Source organism: Bradysia coprophila, unplaced genomic scaffold, assembly GCF_014529535.1.
Source record: "Bradysia coprophila strain Holo2 unplaced genomic scaffold, BU_Bcop_v1 contig_350, whole genome shotgun sequence".
Taxonomy (NCBI): domain Eukaryota; kingdom Metazoa; phylum Arthropoda; class Insecta; order Diptera; family Sciaridae; genus Bradysia; species Bradysia coprophila.
In genome coordinates, this window is record NW_023503608.1 from 936,563 (window position 1) to 951,143 (window position 14,581).

Genomic DNA, 14,581 nt, shown 5'->3' on the forward strand with positions numbered 1-14,581 from the left:
ATTGGACTATTAACATAGTAATCTGCTGCTCGTGCGAAAATTGGCTTAGCATACTGAGGACTTCCCATGTTTTATCTATGTTGTCTTTGCGAAGCTCCATTTGGTAGCAATGTAGTTTAGAAGTCATTGGACTGTAAAGATTATGATTCGATATACAAACTTACGTGGTCCACATGCTATGATTTCACATTGTGGCAGTCGCTGAAATACTTGTATCTTGATTTTCAGATGTAACTTTCGGAGGTCTGATGGAAAATCCTTCAAACTCAGCAACTGCTTCTGAATTTTAAACCGATTTTCAAAAAATTTTAAAAAGCACCAGCAGTTGCTGGGTCTTAGAATTTTCCGTTAGAAATTACGGAATTCCGTAGAATGTTGAAATAACAAAAATTCTTTGTCTTTACTTCTGATTAAACTTTCCTCAATCCGAGTAAATTTTAAAGGTCCAAAGTTAAACATTTGTGAAGCACCACCATCAGTAACTAATGATTTTCTTGTACACTAAATGACATCAATAGTCTCTTGTTTGTAATCGTGTAGAGATTTGGCTCGGGTGCTACTTTTTTAATCCAATTAAAATTAAATCTTTTCCATCAAAGTTTCTACATAAAAACGTTTAATGCTCTTAATTTCAATCGAAACCATCATCCATCGCGTCAATGGCTCATAATCCGCAACACGGATCCGTAAAAAAATATTAATCGAAAAGTACAATAAACAAATTGCTTACAAGTATTAATTTTGTTAACTTTAAATACCAATTTTACGATGCTTTTACACTCAATAAATACAATAAAACGAAATAAACTGACATTAATTTTCGGCACACACCACATACATATTAAATATTAGCATAATTGATTGGATTCGCGTAAAGCGTTATGATTAAGCGATCAAATTAATATATCGCAAAATATTCAAATTATGTATTGAATAATAGAGCCAGAGCTCGGCACATAATAGACAAACATTATAATACATAATAGGCTAATAGAGGTGATTGAATTTATTTGATGTTTTCGTTGGCAAAGTGATGATGAATTGTATATACGAAAATAATTCATCAGAAAAAAGTTTTTTTTTTCTTTCTTTAATTTATATCTTAAAAATAAATGAGCGCGGCTGTATTTCAAAACAATTAAATTGATAAATTTTACGTAATCCTTGTTTGACCTAACTGAATGAGCTAGATAATAAGAGCTAACAAATTCGCTATGATCGTCGAATTTCTTTTTTCTTCATTTTTACTGATTGATTGAGACTTCTGGTCATAGTGGTTCGTAGTTGTTTTCTACTATCGAAATTGTTGCCATTCTTTCGATTCATTTTCGGCTCTTTACATTAAAAAAAACTTGTTCCGTGAAGAAGTTGCTCCTTGTAACAAATCATAATTTTCATTATCATTATTATTACAACGAAAAATCAACCAACTCATTTCCGTGAGAATATTTCTAACCAAAAAAGAACGACAGTCGGGGTAAAAAAAAAGAATCGACAAAAAACACAACAACTAAAAGACTGACCATCACAAAAACATTAATTTAATTTACATTTTTCTGCCATAAAGCAATTATTGTAATGATATTTAAATATTAATTTTTATCAAAATTCATTCACACGTCAGTACATTTTCATAATATTAAAAGTAAAATAAGATGAGTGATGCTTTTGGCTTAATTTTTTTCATCAGATTTTAATCTTTGTATTTTGTTTTTTATTGTTTACTTAAAATGCGATTTCAATCAAGATAGGTAAAATTAAGTTGTAAATTTATTCATCCATCCGTCCAATTAACATGTGTTTCGCAGAAACAATAAGAAAATCCGCTTTTCAACTGTGAATACCTGCCTATACATAAAAGCTTCGAAATTTGATTTGTTGATGTAATAACAATAATTTTAATTAAATAATCGAATCAATACAGGGCCCACAACAACTCTATTAAAAGAAGCTTAGTCGTCAAAGAAACCTGATTTCTGTAAAGAATTGGAAACGCTAAATTTAAGTTTTACGTCAATGTAAAACGGTCTCACTAGTACATTTCCATTTCGGAGGAGAAGATCTCTATTGACTGTTTTTTGCTACTGTTTCGATCTGTGAAATGATTAGATGCAACTTTCTACTTTTTTCAATGCCATTCAAAAATACCTCCATCTCATCAGTCCATGGCAAAGACACCTCGATGCTTGCCTCGATGTATTTAATGTTAGAACCAAACACCTTACATATACTATTGGGATTGGACATGGAAATAAGGTTTTCCTAACTAATGTTGAATTAGCATTTCCTTCGTGGTTTGGGAAAATCGTTGTTTCTAACTTATGCTAACTTCGCTTCCGACTCGTGCTGGAAACCTCTCATTCGCTAAAAAAGCCTTTCAGAATCCGTTACAAAAATAACTATTCCTACCCGGAAACCAGTACAAATTTCCCGAAAATCAAAGATTGGAAAATTGATATCCAATTCCAATAATACATTCCCGGTTCGGCGAAGGATGTATTTTCCAGAAATCAATCTTCCGAAAAATTTCCCGGTTTACGGTTTCCAATAATTTTTATGACTGATTGAGTAAATGAAGATCTTGTACTTCATTTGTTTTTGCACTCGTCTTGTACTCTGCTGAGAAAAAATCTGCAAAAGCTTTCAATCAAAGATCTGCTACAATCAAAAGCCTGAAACAATTAAGTCTCATAAAATTCATTGAATTAAGACAGTTTCGTACGTATATCTAACAGTAATCTATTGTTCATTAAATTAATAATTTTCGTTCCCTTTCTTCAACGTTTCATTATACCATTCATTGCATTTTATTCTTTACAACATAATATTGCCTCATTCAATTACACGGAATACGTTATAGGTACACACGTTTAGTTCACACCTTTCAAATGGCTAGACAATCAAAATACCGCACTTTGACTTTTTTTCTGTGTGCTTCTTATCTATAAACAACATCGTGAACTTGCGATATCATCTCAACAATTTTTTGTTGTTTATTTTAACATTATGAACAGAACAGCGGCCGTACACACTATAATAATACACCAAAGATGGTTGTGAGTATGATACCATCGACCGCGCAGAATATTATGAGAAATGCGTCATTGATATATTTGTACACACAAATATACCGTTCTTTGCTAAGATTAATTCTATTTTGCATTTTTATTTTTGGATATCTCGGATAAAATGCGAAATCCGGGATCGTTGTGATTAAATAAAAAAAAATTCTCGAAATGTTGGTTAATTTGAGCTGCTCACTATTTTTTTTCCGTTGGTGTGATTTTCTTCGGTTCAGTAAAATTCTTGTTGATCAATAGCGCAAACAAAATGATTAAGTGGTGTTTTCGAAAAATGCTGAGCACATCTTCATTTTTGACATCGAGTGGGATCGTAAATAACACTTTTGTCTGCATTGAACTTTTTGGTGTTCTGTTGTTGCGGTCATCAAACAATTTATTATCGATTAAAAATTTTTATTTGTGCTTAGTAAAGAATCGAGGAAAAAACGAATTTTTGCAGAGTAACCAAGTTTTTCATGTTAGCTGAATTAGTTGAAGTCGAGAATAGAAACTGTTAGAGGACTTTCATGACTTCGCAAATTTTGTACTCAATTTTTTTTAAATTTGATTTTAGGATAACCGATTTCGATTAGCGATTAGATTAGAGCACTTCGCTTACATGCCAACTTTAGGACAGTTGATATTTTTACCAAGAAAATTTGACGGAAACAATTTTACAAAATACCGAATGGTCCCAGAAGTTGGTACTCTTCTTAGCTAGACATTACTGGATTTCTTGTTTTTTGCACTGTCAAACCTTCCTCTTTCACCCTCTTTTTAAAGAACCAAACGCAAATTAGCCTTTGAGAACGACTGGTCACCTGTTTTCGGCATCGATGGTCAAAATCAGTAATGAACTCTGACTGTAGTCCTTTTATATACGTACAAAAAGTGTGTTATAACAAACGAAGTAAAAGATTTTGTACCAATCAATAAGCGACACGTTAAACAAAAGAAGTGACAGATTTATTATGTTGTGATACGCTTGTCGCTTCGATCAACTGTTATCCAAAACAGTGTTTTTTTGTCCTACAAACGGTAGACGTATCATGTGAAATGCCGTTTTACAATTCTGAATTAGGTCATCCACTCAAACTGTTTGCATTATTCCGTCAATGATTGATTGTTTAAACCTGAACTTCGTCATATTTGATAAACATCAAATTTAGCTCGATTATGTCAAAATGAAACCTGATCGTTCGGTATAAATTCAATTTTTTTAAATTTATACTGGAAATTCTGCGCAAACTAATTTCCATAATTGAACGTGCAAATAAACTACTGTTTACAAATTCTGACAAATATCCATTTTATTTAAGGCAAATGTTGATTTCTGAATTCGCATAATCTCACATGTTCATGCGCAAAATTTAACTAATAGTCGCACAGTCGCGCGGTATTTTTTTCTGTTGCTCAGGGAAATCAAATAATTGAACGCGAATATATAGATATTGTGCGTAATACTACCTTGATTGATTTAATTAACGAGGTTATGAGAAATATGTTTTTTCAGAAGGAAATGTTGTTTGCATGCAAAATGTTTTTAAATTTTTGTAAATGTCATCTGATCGAAGAATTCCTAAATAAGAGACGCGACACAACATCGCCAATGCAAATACTTAAATTACAATTTTTCCTTTTATGCAAAGATTATCTTTTCAGCAACTTTTCAATAGAAAATGACATTTCTGTGCCGTGTATATGATGAATGAATGTGCTACTGCTAAAAATGTTCGGACTTCAATTTATTGATCGAACAAATTATTTTAAATGGGTGAAACTATAAACCGCACAAATAGTCGAATTGAATGTTGTTTAGCCACCAAATGTTTTCTATTGAACGTCTTTCAACAAAACAACAATACCATTCAAAATGCTGACATTGCCATTCGGAATTCCTTATTTAGAAATTCCTAAATTCCTTAATGGAATCAACGAATAAATCTTCTGTGCGGCGATATTGATTTCGATTATAAAAATAAAATAAAAAGTTTTTGAAGATCACATTGCTTTTGATTTACAAAATCAGAATAAAAATGTTGTTGTTTGTAATACAATATTATGCATAACAGACCTTGTTCGTGGGTGGGTGGGACACACAATACAATACAAAAAGTCGTCTAATATATTTAAACCATTAATAGCAAATAATGCAAAAATTAATAAAAAAAATATTTGGTGGAGCTCCATAAAGAAAAAAAAATAATGAAAATTATGTCAATGGCAAAAATAAATTTAATTTTTCGACCTAGATCTTGTTATAAAAAAATTATTAATGAAAAAAAATATTGGAAAAGAGAGAAGAAAAAATCTTGCATCACACTTAAAGCACTTGGTTCGGTTTAGAAAACAAAAGCTAATTGGTTTAATCGATGATGTTTCAAACCACACCGCATTCAATAGTTATGTTCCTCTTTTTTTCTTCTTTACTTTTCTTTACAAAACTAACAATATATTTGATCATCGCATCTTCGTTTTAAACGAAAAAAAATCTGCAAATCATTATCATCATCCATCGATTTATTGTACTCGTATAAATGTAACCGAACTAGCCGTTTTTTTTTTCGCTTTTAAGTAATTTACTCTTACTACATCATTTCGAGTTTTATTGCAATAAAATATGCAACATTATTAAAATGAAATTCGACAAGATATTTTAAAAACCGAATAAAAAAAGAGCCAAGCAAAAAAAAGAAGCAAACCACACCACAACGTTATGCTTGTCATTGTTGATGCGTTATATTGCAACCGCTTCTCTCAGTTTGAACGATGAGGTTCTTGTTAAATGCATCGATTATGCAACATGGTTAATATTGCAGAAAATGTTATTGTTTATTGGATTTTGTGTTCGATGGTGCAGATACATTATTTTTTGTTTGTTGGTCATATAGTGAAAGAAATATTATAAATTTGTTCGGTTTAGGTTGTTTGTTTCGTTGGTTGTTTTTTTTTTCTATTTATTTTGCATTCACGAGAGTGTATAGTGTCATGACTGTGCGTATGTGGTATTATTGGTATTTTATAAGTGCTGTAACCGTTTTTCGTTTGCTATTTTACGTTGCTATTATTTTAATTTATTGATAATTTGTTTGAATGAGAAATTTCGTTAGGCATTTGTGAAACCCAACCAACCGAATGGTTTGTATAATATAATGTCGATGATGTGGAAAATGTAATCTGCAATTAGGTCATACGGGTGGGAAATTTATGAACTTAACCTTTGTGATTTGCACAATTTTCTGTTAAGTTTCGTTGAATTTTTGAATGGTTTACAGTTCTCTCCAATCGACTTGTTATTATTATGAATTGGAGATAAAGTGCGTCTCGTATTTCACATGTTGTTATTACTCTCTCCTCCATCTATTATATTCCTTTAAATTATGTAAATAAATTTTGTTTGTCGAGATTATTTTTGTTGATATTATCGAGACAAGCATAATATTTACATTGCAAACATCAGTCGCTTTTACACAATACAATTCCGTAGCTGGTATACTAATTTCTCCAAATTTACATCCAATAATTGTAAGAAAAAAGTAAACAAATCGGTAAAATGTTATACGAAACATAACCGAAAAAATCGTCTTCGGTGTACGTTCATTGTCCATTGAGATGGTGATTTAAATTTCCAATAAATCATCTTTAAAAATAAAACTTCGAAGCATACTGTCCGTCCCAAGAATTTCATACGTTAAAAAAACATAACAAACAAAACTAACTCGAATGACCTTGCTGTGATCTTAAATAATTATTATAATTATTTTAGGAGAAAAAAAAATCTCATTTTTTTCTTGTGCTTTATTACACATCTGAACTTTTATAGACAAGATCCGTGTTTGTGTGAATTCTTTTTTATTTAACTCGTCTCCGCTCTGCATATGAATTTATAACAGAATTTTCTGCGATGCTTTCAGCTCATGTATTTATAATTATGCTAATAGCTTTTGATGAATGTGATTATATAACTCAAGTTTAATAACTGATGGAAAAGACGGTGCTTAATGTAGAGCATGTCTTTTTTTAACTCTGCGCTCATGAACAATTTTCTGATTCATTCGGATAACAGTTTGTAACAGTGGACGTGAATGTAATAAAAATGTTTTGATCGGTTTTTTTCTCCTCGGTTGATTCGACATCACACAAGGGAGTAGAGATATGGATCATTTAAAAGATTATATTTCGCCAAGAAACTAGTTAGTTTACACGAGTTTATGACATTCAGTAAAAAAAAATTATTAAAATTTTTATGTTGAGAGCCGGTTTGTGTCGTTTACATACACAAAATCTTTTCAAATTGGTTTTGGACTTTTCATCTAGTCGAAATGGCACCAATCCACCTTATGTGCACCATTCGGAAGAAACTAAATTTAATTTCTCCTTTGCTTCACATACATCTGACATATACCTATATCGAGGTGTAGACAGTCGGTAAAATCTAACTACATTGGCACAAGTGTTTCAGATTGCACATTTTCATGTTATGTTCCTTTTGCAAAAAGCTATTATGTTTTCAAATGTAATTATCTAATTATATTTAGAGCATTGATTGTTGTCAATCACATAACACAACCAGTATACGAGATATGTATACATACAAAGACGTTTGGCAGAAACAGCCATTCTAACAATTGTATATTGTGTAATAAGACGTCGCTCGAGGATGTTATAAAGCGAAATAGCATTATACGTTTAATTTCAAATGTATTTTATGTGTATTTTAGCCAATTTCCTTGTCGAAATGGAATTACGGTGTATCTAGAGAGATACAAAATGGTAATGTCTGAGGAATAATCTCTATATAATAATGTAACCTTGATCGATCGGGTGATGGTGATGATGAAAGCAATGATATAATTTTTTTTCCATCGACATGTTTTTCGCGTTGGCTATGACTAACGATCATTTTGGCCGATTTAATTTTGCGCTCAAGAAATTTTTTAATGAACGGAAAGTGTCGCTTGAAGCTGGCGAAAAATCATAGCAGTAAATTTTATCGTCAACATCCAAAGAAATTACATGTGGCTTAGCATAGGAGTTTTTTTTTCTTCTCTCGTTTGCTTACCACTTGTAAAAACTTGCTACTTGTCCAGCCGGTAGCATTAATACGCAATGTAAAAAAAGTACCAACAAGAAAAAAATTGGTTGTTAATAGCATTGACCTTATTAATTTAGTCGGTAGATAAAATCGACTGACGTATTAACCTTTCACAGATGACAAGCATATCCACAGTTTTATTATCGGATCTATTACTTCATTTGATCTAAATATAATATATTGAAAATATTGATGTCAAATCTTCTACTTCAATTGTTTTGAACATGATTTTGTTATAAGAGACTTCATTAGTCAGATGTTGTCGCTTATTCTTGGAGTCGTTACAGATAACAGATGATGACCGTCAGTCAAGTTATTCAATCAAGAATCCTTAATTTCCGTTTTTCTTTAAAAAAAAAAATCAATTCCCTAAAGGTACCAATCCATTGGCAACCTTCCACACGTCTCGAACATCCGAAAAATGTACAAACAATTAATTTTTCTTAATTTCCATGCTCATTGACACATATAATGTTCCATTGCTAACGCAATTTATATTGAAATTATATGCAAAATTATCCAACATTTTTCGATATGCGTTTTAGAAGAAGATTTATTAGCCAGCCGCGAACACTGTATTGCTATTTAACATATTGCTTGCAATACACAATCTCTCATTGCTGGCCAGGCCATACGGTTATTATGGTGATCATAAAGGCGCTTATTTACCGATGGTTTACAGACAATGTCAGAATTAAATCTTCTATTAAAAGCATTCAATGAATTTGAGAGAGAAAAAAAAAGAAGACGAAGAAGTAGAAGGAGTTTTTTTAATGAACCCATTGTTGAATTGATACGTGTGCATTACGCGTAGCATTTTTTTTCTGTTAATAAATTTCATTATGTTTGTTTATAATGTCAAAAATGACTAATCGCTTGGCAAGAGAGATGATAAAAAAAAAGTTGTTTGTTGTCTCATTGTGAAATTGTCTTTTGTATAATTATGTTGTCTGTAATTGAGCTACGAAAATTAATAGGAGAAAAAAACCGTTATTTACGCGGATTATAATTGTTGGTAAATAAAAATGTTTTTATTCCGAATTATCAATTTGTAATAATTGATATTTATTGCCACAATTATTTGACGGATTTTTTTTCTCACATATCAAAAATCGAAAACCTACCTCTGCACAGTAGACTTTAGCCAGTGTGTCGCAACCATTGTATTAATGTGAAATTAATGAGATTCAAAATATCACGAATTTTACAACCACTATGCAGCAGAGTCTAGTCAATTAGTCGGTCACATACACACATAATATTCAACAAGATGAACTTCAAATCAAGATTTGTGACTAATGAATCATTATGTAGAAATTTTCTGCTACAATGTACCAGTAACTCAACATTATCTAATTGAATATTTGCAATTTTAATTGAACTTGAAGGTCGCCGCTGTATTAACGGAGATTACCATGTGAATACGATACAGAAAGTTGTATACCTACCCGTCAAATAGATTCAAAAATAATGATTACTTCTCGTGAGCTATGTTCTACGAATATGACTTTTTGTTTGAGCATTAAAAGCACATCAATAAATAAATGGAAATGAATATATTGATTTCGCTTCTGATGAAGATCACGTTTTTTCTCAGAGATGTTTGTTCGTCTTACAAATAAAATTTTCCCTAGTTCTAAGTATATTTACCATAGACCATACGATTCGGTTAGCTGGGATCTAGATTTCTATTTCACTTTTGTACCATTGAAAAAAAAAATAGATTCACAAATAAGGTCTAGCAGTTGTTCCCGGCCTTGTTTGTAGAGATAGTTGCAGGTAAACTTTTGTAGACTTTTTATTACTCTTAGGACTGTTCAAATTTTCAAACACTCTTGTCTACAATCAGATCCTTATATGCATCTGCAAATATCTTGAAACGTTCGCTAATAGTCGGCCACTTCGTTCATACATTTTCATCCATATGATCATGTTATTAACATATTATTAAGTGTAATTGATTTTCTTGCAAATTACAGTTTAACGAAGTTAATCGGTCTACGTGAACAGTGGTACCGACGTATTATGTATTTAAAAATGCTTCGGTGATTGATGGTATTATGCATCAGTAACAGGCAGTCGTGTTATAGTTTCGTTTTTCACATAAATTTAGGTCGTTCTGGGTTGAAGGATAAAATATGCTTGGTGGTGGAGTAAATTCTTAAAGGTATAACGAGACCAGCAACAGATACAAAAAAAATGAGTCTGTTAACACGTAATCGATCGATTACATTTTTCATTTTCGTTGATTATCTCTTGATTGATTACATTCACTTTCCGATAAAAATTGATAGCAACTCCTCTTTATAAACAAAATGAATTGATGTTTTGACTTTGATTTTAATTGATTAACGCTTCAGTTGTCTGACTGTCTTTTATAAGACTTAAAGGAAGTTCAATATTTACGTTGAAAAGGTGTTAAGTTGTACCATCTACAACGACATCACAAGGTTGCAGACGAAACATTTTTAATTGAAAACAATCACTGAATTAGTCTGCCATCATCTTTGTGATATTCGTTATTGAAACATTGTTGTTAGCGCATCTTACAACTTTGAATTAGAACGTCTATTAACAATGACACATTGAAAAGCATCAAAATTAGGTGACATGGGCGTGGTTTCACTGACAAATTGAGTTCAAAATGAGTGGTTTTTGAGCTAGCTTTTACTTATGTTGAATTTTAATTAGAATTTTTATTAGAATACAAAAAGCTTTTGAAGGGAATACTATTACGATATATTTATGCCTTAAACAATCAGACAGTTACGACTATTTGCTGGGTGAATTTACTCGTTTAATTTACTTTTAAATTACTATAGGTTTCCCAACAAATTTATCGTGCATGTACCTTGTATGACTTTAATGTAAACAGCAATATGTCCGTAAAATTTAACAGCGTCTTACACCTCCATTAGAACATTGTTCAAAATAATGTAAAACCTTAAAGAGCAAACGAATTGACCTCTTTAAATGCTTCGCTAAAACCACTACGATATGTTCGAACACTTAAAACATAAGTAGTTGGATGTTGTTGATGCAATATTTTTACGATTATTATTATTTATGATGACTCCCATTGCATTTCCATAAACATTTTTCGGTGCTAAGTTATCCATTAGACCAGACTTTTCAACAGAATTAGATGTTTCAAAGCGACAAAAGTCGACCAAACTACTTCACAGCTTCAATAAAAAATTTCAGCTTAATTTAGATGGTAATAATGACCCGAAATCGAATAAATTATCGCCAGAATTGGTTGCAATCGGTAAATTAATTAGTTATTCAGAGCAATAAAATTTTAAGTAGGTGAAAAAGTTGTTGATCTTTGTCACTCTCTTTGAACTGAACGTTTTTTTGCTCGTATAGGAAGAATGTTGTAAATTCCGATTTGTCTGCAAAATGCAATATTTACGTATCTGCTATGAACCGATCTTCGGGGAGGCCTTCGAAATATTGGCGCGAGATATATTTTATTTGCTCTCAAAGCATCACGATGTGTATAATCGAGTTAAACATCTTCAGGGTCACTGAAGTGTACACCAATTTTGATTTTTTTGATATTTTTTTTTAAATAGGCACGACCTCAAAAGAAAAAGTCAAAACATCCATAATGTTGAGCGTAAAACGGATCTTCGTTTGCCATTCCATTAAGCTCTTGCTGTTTTTATTTAGATTTATTTTTATTGTCTCGATTCGCGGTAGGAAGTTTGAACAGAATTTATTGCACTCTCGATACAATAAAGCAATTTCCAGTTGGAATTCTCAAAATATTTCCATATTGTAAATGCCAACCGAGTTACAAGCTCGATATAAATTGATTTATGGTTTTCTACATCAACAGTTACGCACAATAGAAATGAACTGAACGTTAAAATTTGACGGAAATTTAATGATTTTATTGCACTGAAGATTTAAGGTCGGTTCATCAATTTCCTTTTTCTTTTGCAGAGCCAAAAATGTTTCGCACCTGAAGTGTGTTGCCGTTACGAAGACAATTTCCCAAGTCAAAATCAAGTTACCAATGACGTTCGACCAACACCTCGTCCAACACCATCAGTTACTCCCGGCGAAGTACTCACCAGCGAGGGTTATGTAATCACAGTACCAAAAACGAAATTCCCTCCACCACCACCAACCACACAACGACCATATGTGCCACCACAAACTCAACGACCATATGTTCCACCGACAACTCAACGTGAATATGTACCACCACAAACTCAACGGCCATATGTTCCACCACAAACAACTCAACGTCCATACGTTCCACCCCAAACTCAACGTCCATACGTTCCACCCCAAACTCAACGTCCATACGCTCCACCCCAAACTCAGCGTCCATATGTGCCACCACGAACCACACCAGCACCATTCAAGGGCGAGGAATATATTCCACCAAAGGACAACCATATCGGTGAGCCCAGCAACGATAATCCCTACACAAACTATCTTCCACCCAACAAACCTGAACGAGGCGAAGACGAAAAATCGGAACCAATTGAAAATCCATCCAACGTCAACCAAAACATAATCAGACCAAATCGTCCAACTGAACGGCCACAGGATGCTGCTCCAGTCGAACCACCAACGCAATGTCCAGCTGCTACAAATTGTACCGAAATTCAATACTGCACAGCTGAAGGAAGCATTTCGAAATCGATTGTTTCGCTCACCAAGGACCAAGAAATCTATCGTGTACCACTCTCTGATTGTCGCAATGTCGAGAAAGGTTTCATTGGAAAGTGTTGCCGCGATCCAGATTACGTCGATCCATGGCCAGTAGGTATTTTGGGACAATATAACGCATCAATTTTGGGATTCGATGATGGTTCGTACAAACCCGGTGCAAGCGGTAATGGTAAACAAGAAAGACGAAACGGAAATCGTGCCCCGTCGCGACCAAATGATATTAACATTCCATCTGGATCGAATCAAGGACTAGTTGCTATTCGTGGACAGGCTCAACTTAGCTTACCAATTCCTCAAACATCGCAGACACAAAATTCATATACTCGCACTCCTTTCCCACAAACCAATCAGCCAAATCAAATTTTCGGCCGTGACAAGAGTCCACAGAATTCCATTGAACCCATTGCAAGTGGATCGAACGTCTGTGCCGTTCGTGATGTGGTATGTTCATTGAGAGAATCACCTAGATGAAAGTCTGAATTTTGTGTTTTAACTTCCAGAACGCCGTTCCCAAAGGTAACGGTCCATTTGATGCTGCATTCGGCGAGTTCCCATGGCAAGCGATGATCTTGAAGGAATCCACAAAAACTTTATTGTGTGGCGGTGCTATCGTTGAAGCTGATACTGTATTAACAGCTGCTCATTGTGTTGAAGGGTATGTCTTACAAATCTGTTGCAGGCGCTACTCGGACAATGACACTAACAATTTTTTTTGATTCTCTCTCCACACAGTGTTCAAGCATTCGACTTATTGATCAAGGGTGGAGAATGGAAATTGGGTAGCGATGAAGAGCCAAAATCTTTCCAATCGATTCGCGTTAAATCGATCTCAGTTCATCCCGAATATCAATCGAACAAGTACGGCCGTGACATTGCCCTATTGCATTTAGAGCGACCGTTGAAATTCGATAAGCACATTGGCGCAATCTGTCTTGACGACCGTGAACCAACACCGAACGACAATTGTGTGTGCACTGGATGGGGAAAAGAGGCTCTTAAATGTAAGAATTTTCTTGTCCACTTGGTCGAACAATATTTTTGATTTTTGTCTTGTTTCCATCGCTAACAGACCATGCTGCCGGTGCTCTGATGCATTCCATTCCAATCAATCCACTCGCTCAATCCGAATGCCAAGCATCGGTTGATGGACACAATCCCAGCACAGCATGTTGTGGACGACCACAAGCCGATGCCTGCCAATTGGATCCAGGAAGTGCATTGGCCTGTGACAGTGGTAATGGCAAATACACTCTGAAGGGTATCTATTCAGCGGAAACGGAATGCGCTAGTCCGTCAACGGTAGTGACTTTCGCTAAAATGGACGTTCCATGGATCAAAAATACAATGAGTTCACCATCGGCCCAACCACAACAGCAGCGACAAACAGTTGCACAACCGAATTATCGGCCGACATATCAATCACAACAGCCCAGCACATCACAATTAGCATATTCGACACAAGCACCATCGTATTTGCCACCGAGGCAATAAATTTCTTTAAAAAAAAAAAATAAAGAAAAAAAACTCATCATCCGCCCCTCCCCCCATGTGTGTTATCATATTTTAATGTAATTTTAGATAGTGAATCGATTATTTAATTTAATTATTTTATTGACGTGGGAATATTTTAGTTGTTTTTTTCTTCTTGAGACTCTAAAATAATGGAAAATTCTTAAAAGAAAAGAAAAACGAAAATTAATAGAAAATGGAAAAACGAACTGAGATAATAATA

At 33.6% G+C, this 14,581-nt stretch overlaps 1 protein-coding gene across 2 annotated transcripts in view; it reads left to right on the forward strand.

Annotated features, from left to right (window-relative positions):
* Positions 1-14,373, forward strand: part of LOC119079962 (inactive serine protease scarface-like) — a 48,699-nt gene extending 34,326 nt beyond the window's left edge. For both annotated transcript variants that reach the window (XM_037188075.1, XM_037188076.1), the window contains exons 4-7: positions 12,109-13,290; positions 13,350-13,504; positions 13,582-13,850; positions 13,919-14,373. In XM_037188075.1, the coding sequence (XP_037043970.1) occupies positions 12,109-13,290; positions 13,350-13,504; positions 13,582-13,850; positions 13,919-14,340 (2,028 nt within the window). In that variant the 3' untranslated portion in view covers positions 14,341-14,373. The remainder of the gene's footprint in view (positions 1-12,108; positions 13,291-13,349; positions 13,505-13,581; positions 13,851-13,918) is intronic.
* The last annotated feature ends 208 nt before the right edge of the window (positions 14,374-14,581 follow it).